Source organism: Rhipicephalus microplus, chromosome 6 (assembly GCF_043290135.1).
Source record: "Rhipicephalus microplus isolate Deutch F79 chromosome 6, USDA_Rmic, whole genome shotgun sequence".
Classification (NCBI taxonomy): Eukaryota; Metazoa; Arthropoda; class Arachnida; order Ixodida; family Ixodidae; genus Rhipicephalus; species Rhipicephalus microplus.
Window position 1 is genome coordinate 172,077,041 of NC_134705.1, and position 16,618 is coordinate 172,093,658.

Sequence of the window (16,618 nt, forward strand, 5' to 3'; positions counted from 1 at the left end):
TATGTAACGTGCACCAATTTCGGCGTTGCTTCACACCACAGTAATTTCATTTCCTTTCGAGGAAATCAAATGACCTTATAGACCTCATTACATTAGAGACCGCTCTATAGAGGGTGTTACGTAAAGGGTGGATGTAGAGAAATTACACAAAATGGTAAGTACGTATATACATGTTACTGATACATTTGTTGCTGCATCTGTTAGGGTGCGTTATTTGTAACCTACGTAAATGTGGCAAAGTGTTTGCGGGCGAAGCCAGTGGCTGTACTTGTCTCCTCTCTTTAGGTTGAGGCGATGGGGGCTTATAATTCGCCTAGGTATATACTCCGCTTCATACATCATCTGTAACGCTGTGGAGGCTATCAAGACTTCTTGCAGTCGATGTGTTCGAAACAAAGAATAGTTCGATGTGCTTACCACCGACAACGGAATTTTTCTTTTCGTTATTACGGAGAGAAGTAAGTGAAGATATTTTGTGCCTTGCGAACAAAAAAAATGCCGTTAAACGACTGTTTATATTATGCGGCTGAATACCTTAGTTTCGACGTGACGTCCCACAGGCTAGCTACGTTGGGTACGTCACGGTGGCTGCCACCTGGTGAATTAACTTTCCATCTCACGAGACACAAGCGGGAGCACAAAGAAACGCGAGGGTGCATGGCACTAATCAGAAGCCACGTGATCGACGACGAGACGCTCCGAGTTTTACGTTTTGCTGGCCGAACTGTATACTTGCGTAGCTTCCACAGCGTTGCATTTCGATGCTTGAAACGTATCACAGCCTTTGAAATTGTGAGGATTTCTCTTGGCGCACCAGGGAGTCGAAGTGTCCTTCCGGTCGACGTGGTCCGCGAATCGACTTGTCCCGCCACGAGTCAAACGGTCCACCCGTTCGTTCCCTTTTAACTCCAAAGTGTGCCGGGCACTAGGTCACACCGCGGTCCATCGTCAGACCAGTCCACAGTGAGCGTAATACGCTGTCCGGCAAGACCCCGCCACGAAAAGGACGGCAGGCCCCGTCCTGCGAGTCCGTCAGAATATAAATGCCGATTCACCCCTCCGCAGCGCGTGTAGCCAGAGTTATGGCCCCGGCTTCAGCCGTTGTTCTTGGTGTGGGACAGAGGCTCTGGAACCGGGGGGACAGTGGGGCCGTCACCTCTACAGGTTAAAACCAGGGGGGCATGCCTCCCTCTCCCACTAACAGCTATTACGACCTCCTCCTTTTCCCGCCTTTGCAAAAACAGATGCGTAATAATGCAATTTCATGTAAAGCAAATAAGAAGAATGAAAAGTGGGTGAAAAATTAACTTGCCATGAGCAGGAACCGAACCTACGACCTCCGAATAACTAGCATCGAACGCGTTATATTTTTTCACCCACTTTTCTTTCTTCTTAGTTACATTACACTGGTTCTAATAACTTCCCCTATACATTCCTTGGCATTATTGTCTGTTAGATCTCATATATATATATATATATATATATATATATATATATATATATATATATATATATATATATATATATATATATATATATATATATATATATATATATATATATATATATATATCCCTGCCCCCAAACCTTGCCCCCACACTTCAGATATACATCCGGAGCCCCTGATGTGGGTCACCTAAGCCAAGGAGACAGTACCGTTGCCGGAAGAGGGTTACGCCGTGTGTGGGTTGAGACTACTTATCGGGATTTCATGCGACCCCTATACGGTGAGACTAATCTCTTCTTATCTCGGCACGCAAGATAGGTCCGTCGACGAAGTTTCGCAAAGATGTGCCAAGCGGGTCGGTAGCGAGCGAGAAGGCATCGCGTTCATGTGATCAAGGAGGTTCGAAAAGATAAGGCAGCTCCAACAGTGTGAAGACCTGAGGAAATGCAAATCTACGACGTGATCATGAGGAACGAAGGTCGCCCAATATATAAAATTAGGCGTTGGCGTTTCTGCTAAGAAAAAGTGAGAGAGCCAGAGAGAGAAGCCTTATTTGCGTATAGGTTGATGTGCCTCAATAGCATCGGTGGACAACAAGAGCTTTTGAAAATAGCCCACTGGTTTTCCACAGTTTCCTTCCACTATTTGGCAAAATATATTTAAATAAATGTTCTTTTGAGCTACATAAAAGTTGGAAAACATTCCCTTGTAATTTACGCATGTTCCTTTTAGTTGAAATAACGACAGATAGACTTTGATTACCCTTGATAAATGACTTGAAAACGTGCTTTCAGTTTCGACCTAAGGAGCTGATAAATGAAGTGACCGGAAGTTTTTTTTTTTTTTTAGGGCACAACGCTTGCAACCTTGAAACCGTCTATAACGAGGAACATCGCAAATCGTCTGGCCCCTATGCCAGGGCTCCGCTGGGGGCCCATGGCACCATCTCTGCCCGTTAGACAAAGCTGTGAGTTTAGAAAAAAGTTCATTTCAACGCAAGGCTCTACAAACAGTTGATGCTATCATACGACGGTACGAGTGTTCGAGACCATGGTTGTGCGTGTAGTCAATTTAATTTCGAATCGAATACTTGCCAAAAAATGACGAATGTCGAACCGAATAACCAATAGAAAATGTTTTTTTGAAAACTTAAAGAAGAAATCACATCTGTCGATGTCCACAAGCTTACGGACGCTGCGAGGTGGTGACAACTTGACGACGCACTTGTTCGGGATAGGTTTTTTTTTTTCTGTTAAAGCTTTTACGGGCTCTCGTCAGTGGCGGATCTAGAAGAGGAGGGGGGCGGTAGGGGCGATCGCTTTCTCCCCTCCTAGAATTAATCATGTGGCAGCGCCCCGCCCCTTTCTTCAGTGCTTGAAGGCCACGTCCTATCACCAATTATAACAAATTAGTGGGACCACTGTGAGCATACATTAGAAGTATTTATGCTATGACGGAGTTTTCGAGCTACTATGATCAAAACAGTCAGAAGCCCGCCCTCCCCTCTTCGAGTGTCATTACAACTGCCCCCCCCCCACCCCCCCTGAAATGAGTCACTGGACCCGTCCCTGGCGCTCATACATACGTTGATTGAAGTCACCGTTCCATGCAGCATGGGCACTCCCATAGCCTCGTAACGGCTCACAGAAGAGGGTACGGTAGCGCTTTTTTTTTTTTTTTGTTATGGTTGCAAAATACGGCTTATCTGACAACGGTAGTGTGTTTCATCGTCATGAGAGCGCCAAGGCCAATAATCTGCGGTGCACCCGTTGACAGCTGCGTTTTCATTTCGCACCATGACGATGGCAGTATCTGAACGAATTGCGCAGCGCGGCAGTGGCGACTGCAAAGCGTCAGCAAATTCTTCACGTGGGAAGCACATCACCTAGGGTTTTGCGGGCCAAGGTCTGGACGCTGCACTTTCGGCATACGCCGACGAACTACGCATGAATGCCGCGTGCCTTGGTTTTGGAAGCAGCAAAAGACTTGACAACTTTCTCGTGTTTCTTTTTTTTTATGCGCGCGGAAATAACATCATCATCTTCAATATAAACACGCGCTAGCTTGTGAACAATATCAGTGAAAGTTTTGACGAAATGCCTATACACTTCGTCCTTCGTGTCCTTCTTGTCTCTGCGTCGTCGTTTTGTTCTCGCGCTATAACTATCGTCATGCCATACCAACTAGCCCAAGCTGCCACACGCCTATATACTATAAGGAAGTTAGCGTGGCTTCAGCAAGTTACACCGTCGGCCTTTGTCACGTTTGAAACATTCGTCCTCTCCAATTGTTCGACGCTGCGAATACTAGCTCTCGGAAAGTCGAATCGAATATTCGAGACTAGGTATCATTCGATTCAAATTTCAAATTGACATTTTCGCACAACTCTGTTCGTAAGAAGTGTTCGGCAACGCTTTGCCGCAGATGCGTACTCTATACTGTGGGAGAGCTAAATCTGTCCCAAAGAAGACCGCCGATCTGGTTAAAAAAAAATGTTTTACCATTTAAGCATGCCATGTATACCCTGCTATATGGAGAGCTGTAATTAAGCTCGTAGGGCCCTCCCTGGCCCTACGAGCTGTGGGGCTCGAGCAGGCAGAAAGCTGTTTACTTCTTTGATATTGTGTTGAGAATGAGAACAAATGTTCGACGATTTAGAGCACTCTACTACTGGAGAGCAACGAGCTGTCCCAGTTTGATCGCGAGTGCGTATAGAAAAAGTGGTTAGCGATTTAGAGTACTTGGTACTCTACTATGGGTGAGCATAAAGCATCCCGCGGGACTTACGATATGACCTGTGTTTAGAAAAAGGGTTTAACGATTTCGAGTAATTGGTACTCTTCCATGGGAGAGCAGAAACCCGTCCCAGGATCAAAAGCGGACAGCGAGAACATAATTTGTGTTTAGAAAAAAGTTTAACGATTTACTGTGCTCGGTACTCTATTATGGGAGAGCTGAAAGCCGTACCCTGGACCTCACACTGGATGAGGCCGCATTGACAAAAAATAGCCGTGTTCCGAAAAAGTTGTTAACGATTTAGAGTACTTGGTACTCTACTATGGGAGAGCAAAAGCCGTCCGATGAGCCTCACATTTCGTGAGGCCCTGTGCGTCTTTAGAAAAAAATGGGTAACGATTTAGAGTACTAGGTACTTTACTGTGGGAGAGCTTAAAGCCTTCCCGTCGACTTCACACTTGAAAAGTTCACCTTGTCACGTAAATGTGTGCCTGCAAGACACTTGAAACGTAAAGTCGGAAAAACTACGAGGTATGTGTGCGTGTAGACAAAGTTGTTAACGATTTAGAGTGCGATGTACTCTACTATGAGAGAGCAGAAAACCGTCCGTGGGCCTTGCAAGGTACAACGTTCTTGCTTAGCTCGTGTTTAGAGAAAACTGGTGAACGATTTCGAGTACTTGGTACTCTACTATGGGAGAGCACTAGGCAGTCCTGTGTGCCTCTGATACACAAAGGACGATACTCATTTACATGCCGCCAAGGAGAAATGAGAACCGAATGACACAAGTTGCGGGTGTCGCTTCATCATAGAGACGCGTAATAATGTGACTGGTGTTCAGCCGAATATTCCAGCAACTTCAGAAAAGATTACAAAATCCTAGCTTAACCAAACGTTATATGTTCGGTAGGGACAACGACGTTTCAATCCGAAGTACACATGGAGTTTATGTTAGCTGCGTAAAAAAGTTCCAACTCAAATTGAAACCGTCCCGCACGCCTTGGATGCACGGAGGCATGACAGACCCGCCGCTGCTATGGAGGGCGCAGATTGTACGTACATATATCGTATGCTTACGTTGTCCGATTCCAGTTCAACTGTGTGTAAACGTGACGACCGACTCATCAAAAGGTAAGAGGGTTCGGCGACGGTGATGAGACCGACTCACCGTTACTCCATGGGTTCGGAGGTTCGACGTAGCCGGTGACGATGCAGTCGTCCGTCGGGAAGTTCACCCGGTGTCCCTTGCTGCGACGTTTGAGCGCGGACGAGAGGGCGGCCCCGTGAGCTTGAAGTCGAGTGGCTTCAGTCGGTGTAGTCGGCGCCGAGGCCGACTTCTCGTACGCCGCGGCGGAGACCTGTCGGGGTTCCATCGAAACGTCTTCCATGCTCGTGAAGAACACGCTCATGCCGACTTCGACACCACACACACAAACGCACCTCCCCAAACTGCCTCTCCTGATTTTTTTTTTTTTCCAATCTTTTTTTTTCAACACCACCAAGCAGTAGAATACTCCGGTGAGCTGTGATGCATCACGCTAGCGAGAAAAGAAAAAACAAATAGCACGGCAAGCACCACTTTGATCGTTCTTTCAGCTGAAAGCAAGCCGTCGCCAGCTGTAGCAACGTTGATGGTGTCGCGGATAGGCAATCGGCTCGCCTCGCAGCGACACTTCCTTCCGTGTCTCGTGTGTTTTGTCAACACCGCCCGTAAAAAACAACAACGAACGACGGTGAAACGGCGCACCACGCTCCACGGTTGTGTGGATCGGACGTAGCGCACTCGGAAGATCGCCCCGTTCGCACTACGTCCGTGGCGTGGTTCTCCGGAGGCGATGTTTATTTCGTCCCGACTTTTTCTTTTTCCTGGGTTCGGGGCGTCGTTTACGGGTCGAAAGAGAAAACGATGACGACGTTGCGTGGCCCGGGCCACCACCGCCGCCACAGCCTTTGTCGAATAAGTTTTACCAACTACACACACACACGCACGCGATAAGTGGCAGCCCGATCACACCACACACGCGCCCGCCGGTAGCGGCGGCGGCGGTGAGTACCGTTGAAGAAAGGAGCGCTTTTGCTTCGGCTACCGCCACTGCACAACCACCGTGACACACTCACAACACGTCTTGAGAAGCCGCGCCGATCTTGTTCAACGTCAAGCGGAATTATTTCAAGCCCGCTGCTGCTAGCCCACCGCTTCGCAGAGAGCGCGTGAAATCGCACGCACCGACGGGAAGGGCTCGTTTTCGTTGGGTCGTTCTTCTCTCGGCGACCGCAGAGAAGTAGCAGCAGCCACCGGAGGCACCGCGGCACTGGAGCGCGGGCTTTTTCTCGACTGCTGCACCTCGCGTTGATAAACGATTCGTTGCGACGCTCTTCGCTTCAGCAGCTGATCCCCCAGCGCGCCTGTGCTGTCGCAGCGCCGACGGCAGCTTGCGGCAACCGCGCGCGCAGTTCGCCTAGCGGTTTTGGCTGGAAGCGCTGACGTGGTGCCACCTGGACTTCAAAGAGGGAACGAGAACAAATCGGAGTTTGCATAGCCTCAGAGATAACAACGTCAAACTCGTGTGGTGGTGCATTCGCAAACACAAGCATTCGAGGAGTATTTCGGCTCTGCAGCGCGCGCACTTTAAGATCAGCGTCACATAGTATTCTTGATAGAAATTGAGAACAGAGTTTTCAAGAAAGGAAACGCGAGTAGGCCAGATGATTTTTTCCAGTAGGAATGCTCACCCAATAATCTTTTTTTCTCTCAAAATGTGGGGTCCCATGCATTTTACCATGGGATGTGTTTGAATGGTCGGCTCATTTGTGCTTACTATATATAGTAAGTACGTTCACAATGGCTGTCTTCTGATTCAGATCGTCACTTGCTATGTATACCACGATCGCTGTCTTGAAGAACAACATTACAGCTCCATGGACGCTTCTTACCTGGGGAAAAAAGCGGGGGAGGGGATCTAGTCTGCCGGCAGGTCACAAACTGCGAACTCCCTCGAATCGAGCGTTGCTTTTATTGGAGCTCTTGAGCATACGCAAGAATGAACCTTCAGAACTCAACCGAAAGAGCAAGCTTCGGAGGTTAATACCTTAGAACGTTTTTTTTTTTTTTTTTTGCGCTTTTGGTGGGGTGAGGGAAGAGGGGCGAAATTCTTGTGCGCCTTTCCGTTCTTTATAGTGCCCTACGGATCTTTTTACGGATATAACGAATTATTGGTTGTAATGATGTGAATAAAAGTCCTGTCGTAGATACGGCACGCGTGTTCCCGATTACGTGTATAACAAATTTGCTGGTATAACAAAGTTAATTTTCTGTCAGGTGCTACTTCGAATGAGGATTTATGAGCGTATCCAGACTGCCACTTAAGTGATCCTTCAGAATTACGGATTAAGTAAGAAAGTCAATCGACTTCCAGTCTTGCAAGCAATATATCAATATATAAATTATTTGTTTTTACTTTTTTTTACTTCAGCGTGAGAGCTTGAGATCGAAAGCAAAGCTACGTGGTACATTTTCCTGAACGATAATGGGGATATGGGGCAATAAAGTACACATGTTCACGAACTATTAAATGATCGTACATATTTAACCACCATCACACTCAGCCCATGGTTAGGTCCACTGCAGGAAAAAGACACCCCCGATGATCTCCTATTCCCCGTGTCTTGCGCAAGCGGACTCCATTTTCCTACATTGAAAGTCCTACGGACATCCACTGGTACGCCAGTTTTTGACACGGATGTGCGACGCCATGAATAGGTCATTGCGACGCCACAAATCTTGGATATAGGTGAAATCATGATGACGACCTTAATTTATGATTTTTTTTTTGCGTCACTCGATCAAGTTGACACCAAAGGTGCCGACGGTGGATTACCGCTTTTGATGAGGCATCGAGCGATCTCACCTTCACACGACAGGTATGCGTGGTGCGTACACCTTTTAAGCTTTCGTATATTCCACAGTGCTGTGGAACGCACTGCCCAACATATACCCATAAGACTGGTGTAATCTATGTTTCCAGGTCGCTTGGACAATACCCCTTACAAACCCGCCACGGTGGTCTAGTGGCTAAGGCAGTCGGCAGCTGACCTGCAGGTCGCGGGATCGAATCCCGGCCGAGGGCGGCTGCATTTTCAATGGCGGGGAAAATGCTTGAGGTACGCGTGCTTAGATTTAGGTGCACGTTAAAGAAACCCAGGTGGTCGAAATTTGCGGAGCCCTCCATTACGGCGTCTCTCATAATCGTGGTGGTTTTGTGACGTCAAGCCCCAACAACAATTATTATTAATACCCCTTAAAATAAGCAACGATGTCTCCCGTAAACATAACGTGGTTTTGGGACGTTAAACACCAACAACAATTATTATAAATACCCCTTACAATAAGCATCAGTCATCCTCGTGTAAACAAACACAGAATCGATTGCATGAATTCTAAATGAGTTCAGCACACGTGCTACACATATCTTTATCGTCGAATGCGTGGCTTGTGACGTAAGCGGACGCAGCTGTAGGCCACCGGCCCGCTATCGATTATCGTCGCGGTCTTCATCCTTATCGCGCGCGAACCTCTCTTTTGTGTCCGGCGCAGTAGACGCGAAGGAAACAACTGAATCAACGCTGTCGCTGCAGTTCTGTGCGTTGCGAGTGGTCCGGCCGTGCGCTGCTGGTCAGCAACTGTTGTTCTAGCTGTCGGTGTAAAAAAGCCCGACTGCGTGCGTAACAGTTCTTTGTCTGACAACAGCACCGCTGCCAGAGCCAGAGAAGTTCAGTGAACTAGCTTCGTTGTACGCCGGATTAATATTGTCGCGTAGATATGGATGTAGCTATTTTCTTTCAACTTTTGGCTCGTTCCAATGTCGCGGGTCTGCCCAGGAGCGGGGTTTGCGGTGGTGTCCTTGAGTGGCTCACCGGCTTTGTTGTACGAGCGCGTTATCTTCCTTCCTGCGAGGGTCTGTTTCCCATTTAGGGGACCACAGACGGCTTAGCATCCGCGGCGCCTGAAGGTATGCGGGGTGAGTTGTACGGTGAAAGCCTAACGGATGTCGCGGTAGCTTGTTGTATGTTTTTTTACTTTAGTTTAGGTCATTTCGTGTTTAGGCGGACGGCGGTCATCGAGTTCAAACTCGGTGGAGACCGCCCGCTATTGGGTGTACCTGTTTTGAATTCGTGACACCCGATTGGGTGTGGTGAACGGATACTTCTGAGTGGTCCTTTTTTTGTTTGTCTCGGGGGTCGCTTCGGGACGCTTCGAGGGGAGCCGAGAGAGAGTCTCACCGGAGACGCCACGAGAGCAGGTTGCAGCGGGTGCTGCTCCGAGTTGTTAGAGTTATGCAGCGTACAAGTGTAGAACGCGTGCAAGTGTGTACCAGCGTACAAGTGTGTACCTGTAGTTATGCAGGTACAAGTGTGTACGCGGCGACCACGTAGCAACCAGAACACTACGCTACAATAGGCAGGCGTGCGTGCGTCGAAACATTTTAATATGTCGACTGAGGCATCGAATAGCGTGTTTCACTCGACATGTCTAATATTTCTGCATGTGTATCTGCACGCACAAGCTTTTTTCACTACAGCAGTGGCGTATTCAACGGGAGTCGAGCCTTCCCTGAAGGGGGATCAAACCTTCCCCCCCCCAACCATGTATGTGTAAATGCAACCAATGCATAAATGCTCATGAACATACATAAAGAATGGTCGTACTGTTTCTTCCAACCACCCCAAAAAAGCTTTTTTTTTTTTTTTGGCTAACCTCGATCCTATAGCTTCTCTTGCACTATATCATTATCATCAGCAGCAGCAGCCTGACTACGTCCACTGCAGGACGAAGGCCTCTCCCATGTTCCGCCAGCCAACCCGGTCCTGTGCTTGCTGCTGCCAATTTATGCCCGCAAACTTCTTAATCTCATCTGCCCACCTAACCTTCTGTCTCCCCCTAACCCGCTTGCCTTCTCTGAGAATCCAGTTAGTAACCCTTAATGACCAGCGGTTAGCCTGTCTACGCGCTACATGCCCGGCCCATGTTCATTTCCTCAAATTCATTTCAACTATGATATCCTTAACCGCCGTTTGTTCCCTAGTCCACTCTGCTCTCTTCTTGTCTCTTAAGATTACGCCGACCATTTTTTTCTTTCCATTGCTCTATATTTTCTTTCTGTGCACTATATATGTAGTTCTAAAACTGCATTTTCAAAATGGATGCCTATAGCTCCTCCGGGTATAGTTCTCCTATGGATAGCTCTTTCAGGACGTTCTTTAGCCATATCAGACGCATATAGTCACACGAATCAGAATTGCAGGCTGTGCTGAGAACGCTCTTAGTATACGTCCCCGACGGAACGAGAACATTTCGGAATATCGTGAGGATGTTTAGCATCGTCTGCCTCGGTTTAACTCACTTGTAAGTTCCACGCGTCAATGTGGAAATGGATGCTACATACACTCGAAGCTTTTGAATTCGATCGAGGCTGTATTAGGGGTACCATGTTCACGCGTGATACACATGTTCCAACGGACGTTCTCAGGTGCTGTTCTGACCCGAAAGACGCGGGGTCAACAACGACCGTGGCGTTGATACTTCGATACAGGCAAAATACTATAGCTCACTTGCGCTGCATTGTCAGTGTAGGCTGAAGAGCCCCAGGTGTACGTGCTCTAAAGTATACGGGGAACTTCCCGTTTGTTCCCTAATCCACTCTGCTCTCTTCTTGTCTCTTAAGGTTACACCTACCATTTTTCTTTCCATTGCTCGCTGATAGGTGGGACGAGGCCGCCAAACTGCGTTACGTGCCTTTTTATCTGACCGGAGTCGCGAAGACATGGTATTTTAACCATGTCGTTCACTTACCCAACTGGGCTACCTTCCAGCAGCAGCTGCGACACGTCTTTGGGACTTCAATGTGGAAATGGATGCTACATATACTCAAAGCTTTTGAATTCGATCGAGGCTGTATTAGGGGTATACCATGTTCACGTGTGATACACGTGTTCCAACGGACGTTCCCAAGTGCTGTTCTGACTTCGATAGAGGCGAAATACTATAGCTCATTTGCGCTACATTGTCAGTGTAGGCTGAAGAGCCCCAGGTATACGTGGTCTAAATTATACGGGGAACTTCACAACCGCACATCTAGCCCGTGTCGCTGTTCGTTAGCGCAATCAGCAATTTTGAAATAGCGTGACCATAATTTAAGCAATCAACATCGACTTAATATTTGTATTTAGTGTCCATTTAAATGATAATTACTCAATTCACAATACCGGCTTTTATTTATTTGAATAACATGACGGCTTCGGCCACCTTTAGCTCCAGTTCTGGCTCCTTTTCAAATATACCCAACGGCAACCTTGCGGGCGTTACTTCTTAGTAAATCGCGGAAATCTATTATCCGAATTTTCGCTGAACTGGATTTATCCCATAAACACCTCCCTGCACGCAGTGCTACCCCCGAGAACTTGCAAGGCCTGTGCACCAATTCCTTCTCCCCAAAAGCCTACATCACGACTAAACAATGGGAGCTATAAAATGGGGCGAGGATGGTCAACGGATGGGCTGAGCCACGCGCCGCCACCGCTTTAAGACCATGTGGGCAAGAGAAAGACGTTAAACAAGTAATTTTTAAATCGATAATTGTCATTTGAAAGCCGGAAGGAAAACTATCTAACTGTTAATTAAAGTTGAAAATTTCCAATTTCGCACTGAAACACAGGCGCCTGCAACGTCAGCCTTACGTCATAGATTTTCAGGCGCACAGCGTCGTGCACCTGTTTCCGGTTCCTGCGTATTTCGCGGCTTGCCACTGCTTACAGTAAAGGAGTAGAGGTGTTGAGATGCGAAAATCACACCATATTTATGAGAGACTTGTAGCGCGTGATTTCAGATCAATGTTTTCTTTTTTTTTTTAAGCACGTTACTTGAGCCTCTTGAACGTGCGCCTAAATCCAATAAGTTCTACAGTCTAGCTTTGAGAGATAGATGAACTGTCAGACTTGATTGGTGGCATCCATTCCCGACCACGAAAAATCATGTGAACTCTTTTGGGAAAGCGCTGACGACACTGATCATCAAAATCTGTGGCGCGTACGTCCTCGAGTAAAGAAAAAAAAAGCGACGCCACCTCCTCCGAGGAACCGATGACGACGCAGACCACCAAAATTTTGCCACAATGACGTCACGTAACCATGTCCTCAAATAACATCGACAGTCGGCCGATTCCGGAGGCAACGCAAAAAACTTAAGTTGAACTCGTTTCGTATACTTGTTTCACCTCGTCGATAGAGTTTCGGCGCTGTGTTTTGCGCGGCCGCGAGTGGAAAGTATGGGTCGACCACTCATCCTGAAAGCACCCCCAAGAGCAGTGCGCTTATATAAAGAACGCAGACAAGGGCAAAGGTGCCCCCCCCCCCCCCCCCCAGCTGGTCGCCTACGTTCGCAGACTGTAGTAACTCCAACTTCTTCAACGGTGAAGCTGTTAGCCTTATTATGAAAACGGCTGTCATCTGGAGAAAACCTCGCCGCGCGGTTGTCTTGACGGGGCCTTGACGAAAAAAAAATAAAAAACAAGAAGAAGAAGAAGAGTTCGCTCTCTTGAATCTTTATGTAAAGTGCATGGGTGCTAAAGTATTCGCATTTTGTTATTGCCCATTTATGAGCGTCATTACTGCGAGATTTTGACTATAGAAATAAAATATTCGCTGCACTTCAAAGTAATAGTAAATCAGGTTATGTGGTTCTCTTTTTTTTTTTGGAGGGGGGGGGGGGGGGACTTGATAATTGCCTAGGGTTTAACTTCCAGGATCTGATGTCACAGCGGCTTGCGGGTTAGCAGACGAGAACGGTAACTGCTGCACCACCACTGTGAGCTTCTGGGAAACTTCTACTGCACTCCGAGAAAACAACATAAGTGCATAGTGCACGACGTTCTTCGACTGAGACCCCTGTAACAATTACAGTGCAAACAAAAAAAGCAAGAAGAATGAGCATACGTAAGGTGCCTGAATTCACCGTGTCAGAGTACGCGTGCAGTCTGAAATAAATAACAACACGGTACGGAGCTAACAAATGAACATCTATTCTCGCATCTACACTGTAGCACGCAACACATCCCTGCAATGTGCATATATATAGAATCAGTGAGGGGCCTTGTGCAGGTGGTCACGATAGTTGATGTCCAATACCCATGAATGGTCTAAACAAAGCTTACCGTAAAATGCCGAGCCCCGCCGCGGTGGTCTAGTGGCTAAGGTACTCGGCTGCTGACCCGCAGTTCGCGGGTTCAAATCCCGGCTGCGGCGGCTGCATTTCCGATGGAGGCGGAAATGTTGTAGGCCCGTTTGCTCAGATTTGGGTGCTCGTTAAAGAACCCCAGGTGGTCAAAATTTCTGGAGCCCTCCACTACGGCGTCTCTCATAATCATACGGTGGTTTTGGGACGTTCAACCCCACATATCAATCAAATCAAAATGCCGAGCAAGCTACCCCCATCCCCTCCCTTTTTAGGAAGATCTTAACTAAATAAGCGCTAAATAAGCGTCGATGAGCGGTCTCAGATCGAGCAAAGGACCCCCCCCCCCCCCCCCCTACCAAATGCAGTTGGATTGTGCGTCGTTCAAAGTTTGTAGGGGGTGCTTGTTCGGCCTTTCATGGTAGTTTTTGCTCATGGCTTACACGAAGATTACAATGCCGTTCAGCACTAGCTTGTGTAGGCTACTGCAATTGCGATCAAGCTGCAGCGATTGCAAGGTTCTCATTCACAAGATAGTTTATCTAGTATATATGCGAGGTTTAAAGGTTTCCTACCAAAAAGGCTCTTAGACATTCGTTCCCCCCCTTCTCTATCTTTTAATGGGGAAACTCCCTTAGTTGCTCCCTTTTTTTTCTCATTTTCTGTGCCCAATGTCCTTTAACTGTAGTTTCTAGAGTTGCTTTTCAAGGACACAGATGAGGGGCACAGCACTGCAGGAAATGTTTTCACTTTCCGCTTATGCTTATGCATGTTTTTATGTATGTGCCTGTATATGAAAACATGAAAACTGAAATATTAAAGAAGGGTTGCAGGGCTACGCAAATGGTTTAGACTTTAGTTAAACTACTCTCCTATCTGCACATGCTCATTCTTCTCCTCTTCCCACATTGATGATAGGAGAGAGGAAGAGCAATTCGTCACCCTGTTGAAACGTTTGCTCTAGCGAATTTCCTTTTCCTATGACTTCATTTTCTATGCTTCTCTCTACATCATGCGATTTGAAAAGCGGAGTAACACTGCGTTCTTTGTCCTCACCTGCGTATACATCTGCTTCTTAATACATAAATCTTGAAAAGAATTTATGCCCCGATTTACGCAGAGATTTGCGCCCAGCTGTCCAGTGGGAAAACCCAAGTATTCCCGCATATCGGCCACACTCAAATTGATGGACAAAATTATTGTCTTTATGTACAGACCCCGTTCCGGTTCTGTTACTGCGTTTTTGAATTATCTTGAAAGTGTTCTAGAATATTGTTGTCAATCTGGACTTCCTGCGATTTTCTGTGGCGACTTATTTACCTATTAACAACAACGAATAGGCAAAACCTGATATCTTTTCCTCTTTTGGGTATCAAAACGCAATTAACATGCCAACAAGGATTACAGATATATCTGAGACGCTACTGGACTTATGTTTCACAAACTATCAGCCACGTGAATGCGACGCAGGTGTACTGATAGCACATTTAAGTGACCACTTGCCTTTCTTTATTTTCTTCACGCCCTACTTATCCAGACATAACCAAACTCTTCAGAATACACCCATTAAATGCACAATAATATCTGCTGAAAACACTGTGACTTTTCAACATTTCGTAGAAGGTACTAATTGGAACCCCGTAATAGAAATCAAAGATCCCTCTCCCTCTTACCGCCTCTTTCAAAATATCATCAAAGGTCTCTATAACAAAGCATTTCCTAAAGCAGAGATTAGGAAAACCCGTCGGTCAAGAAAACCATGGATAGATTCAGATCTCTTAAAAAAAAAATAAAAGAGCGCGATAAGCTATCTAGTGTATTTATGAGAACAAAAGATCTAGACACATTAGCTACGCATAAAAAATTAGAAATAAACTAGGCTCTGATATTAAACAAGCGCCTGCCGCTTTCTACGAAAATATCTTTACTGGCATATCGCATGATTCCAAAAAAGTTTTGGAAAAAAGTGAATGACCTTATGGGGAAGTACGATAAATCGGTTATATCGGAGCTCGTGATAGACGGTGAACCATGCTCAGTTGCACCACTTGCTAATAAGTTCAATGAACACTTCCTTAGAGTAGGCGATTCTGGGACTGCTATCGAGGACATTAGCAATCATACTTCTTACGTAATTGGCAACATTTCATCGTCTGTTTTCCTGGTTCCCACATCCGAATATGAAGCGTACAAACTATTGTAAAACTTAAAAAATAACTGTGCATGTGGCGCAGATGACTTGAAACCTCAGCCTATTAAAGCAGTTGCCCATATTATAAGTAAGCCGCCGTCGCGTATCGCTAATGCAATTCTTGGTTCAGGTATTTTCCTTGATGAACTAAAGATCGCAAAGGTATCTGTCATCTTTAAAGGCGGTAATAAATACGACCTTAATAACTATAGGCCTATTTCATTATTACCCATATTCTCTAAAATTTTTTGAGCAGGTTATAAACCTACGACTCCCGAATTACTTATTACAAGATAATGTGATTGTACAACAGCAGTATGGCTTCCAAAAGAAAAAAAATCTGCTGAAACAGCGCTGTTGGATATTAAAGAAAAAATGCTTGATAATTTCGAACATAAATTATTTAACTTAGGAATTTTTTTCGACTTCAGGAAAGCGTTTGATTCGGTTAAACACGATATTTTATTACTGAAACTCTCTCCATACGGAATTAGAAGAAATGCTCTAGATCTTATCAAAAGCTATATAAGTAACCGACAGCAGTACACTAGTCTCGGTGACACTAAATCTAACATAGGTTATGTCACTTGCAGCGTCCCACAAGGATAATTCTTAGGGCCTTTGCTTTTCTTAATTCACATCAATGATCTACCTAATATACCACTAACACCCGATGTAGTTCTATATGCTGATGATACCAATATATTCTTCTCTGGCAACTGCCTCAATCGCCTTGAACAACAAGCAAACCTGTGGCTGATAAATTTATCCGAATGGCTCAGCAGTAATAGATAAGAACTAAACACCAAAAAAACTAAATATGTTCTATTCTGACCATGCAACAAGACTATCAAAAATGAGCCCATAATATCATTTGTACGACAAAAAATTTCTTGGTATTTTTTTTTCAAGAACACTTAGATTGGTTTTTACACTCCGACCCTGTTCGTACAAAGATTTCCAGATCCTCAGGTATAATCCGCCAATTGCAACCTCTCCCTCTGTCGTTAAGAAAAAA

At 46.0% G+C, this 16,618-nt stretch overlaps 1 protein-coding gene across 1 annotated transcript in view; it reads right to left on the reverse strand.

Annotated features, from left to right (window-relative positions):
• LOC119167160 (uncharacterized) overlaps window positions 1-6,605 on the reverse strand; it is a 349,532-nt gene extending 342,927 nt beyond the window's left edge. The window contains exon 1 of the mRNA XM_037418600.2: window positions 5,352-6,605. Coding sequence (XP_037274497.1) covers window positions 5,352-5,592 — 241 coding nt within the window. The 5' untranslated portion in view covers window positions 5,593-6,605. The remainder of the gene's footprint in view (window positions 1-5,351) is intronic.
• Between the last annotated feature and the right edge of the window lie 10,013 nt (window positions 6,606-16,618).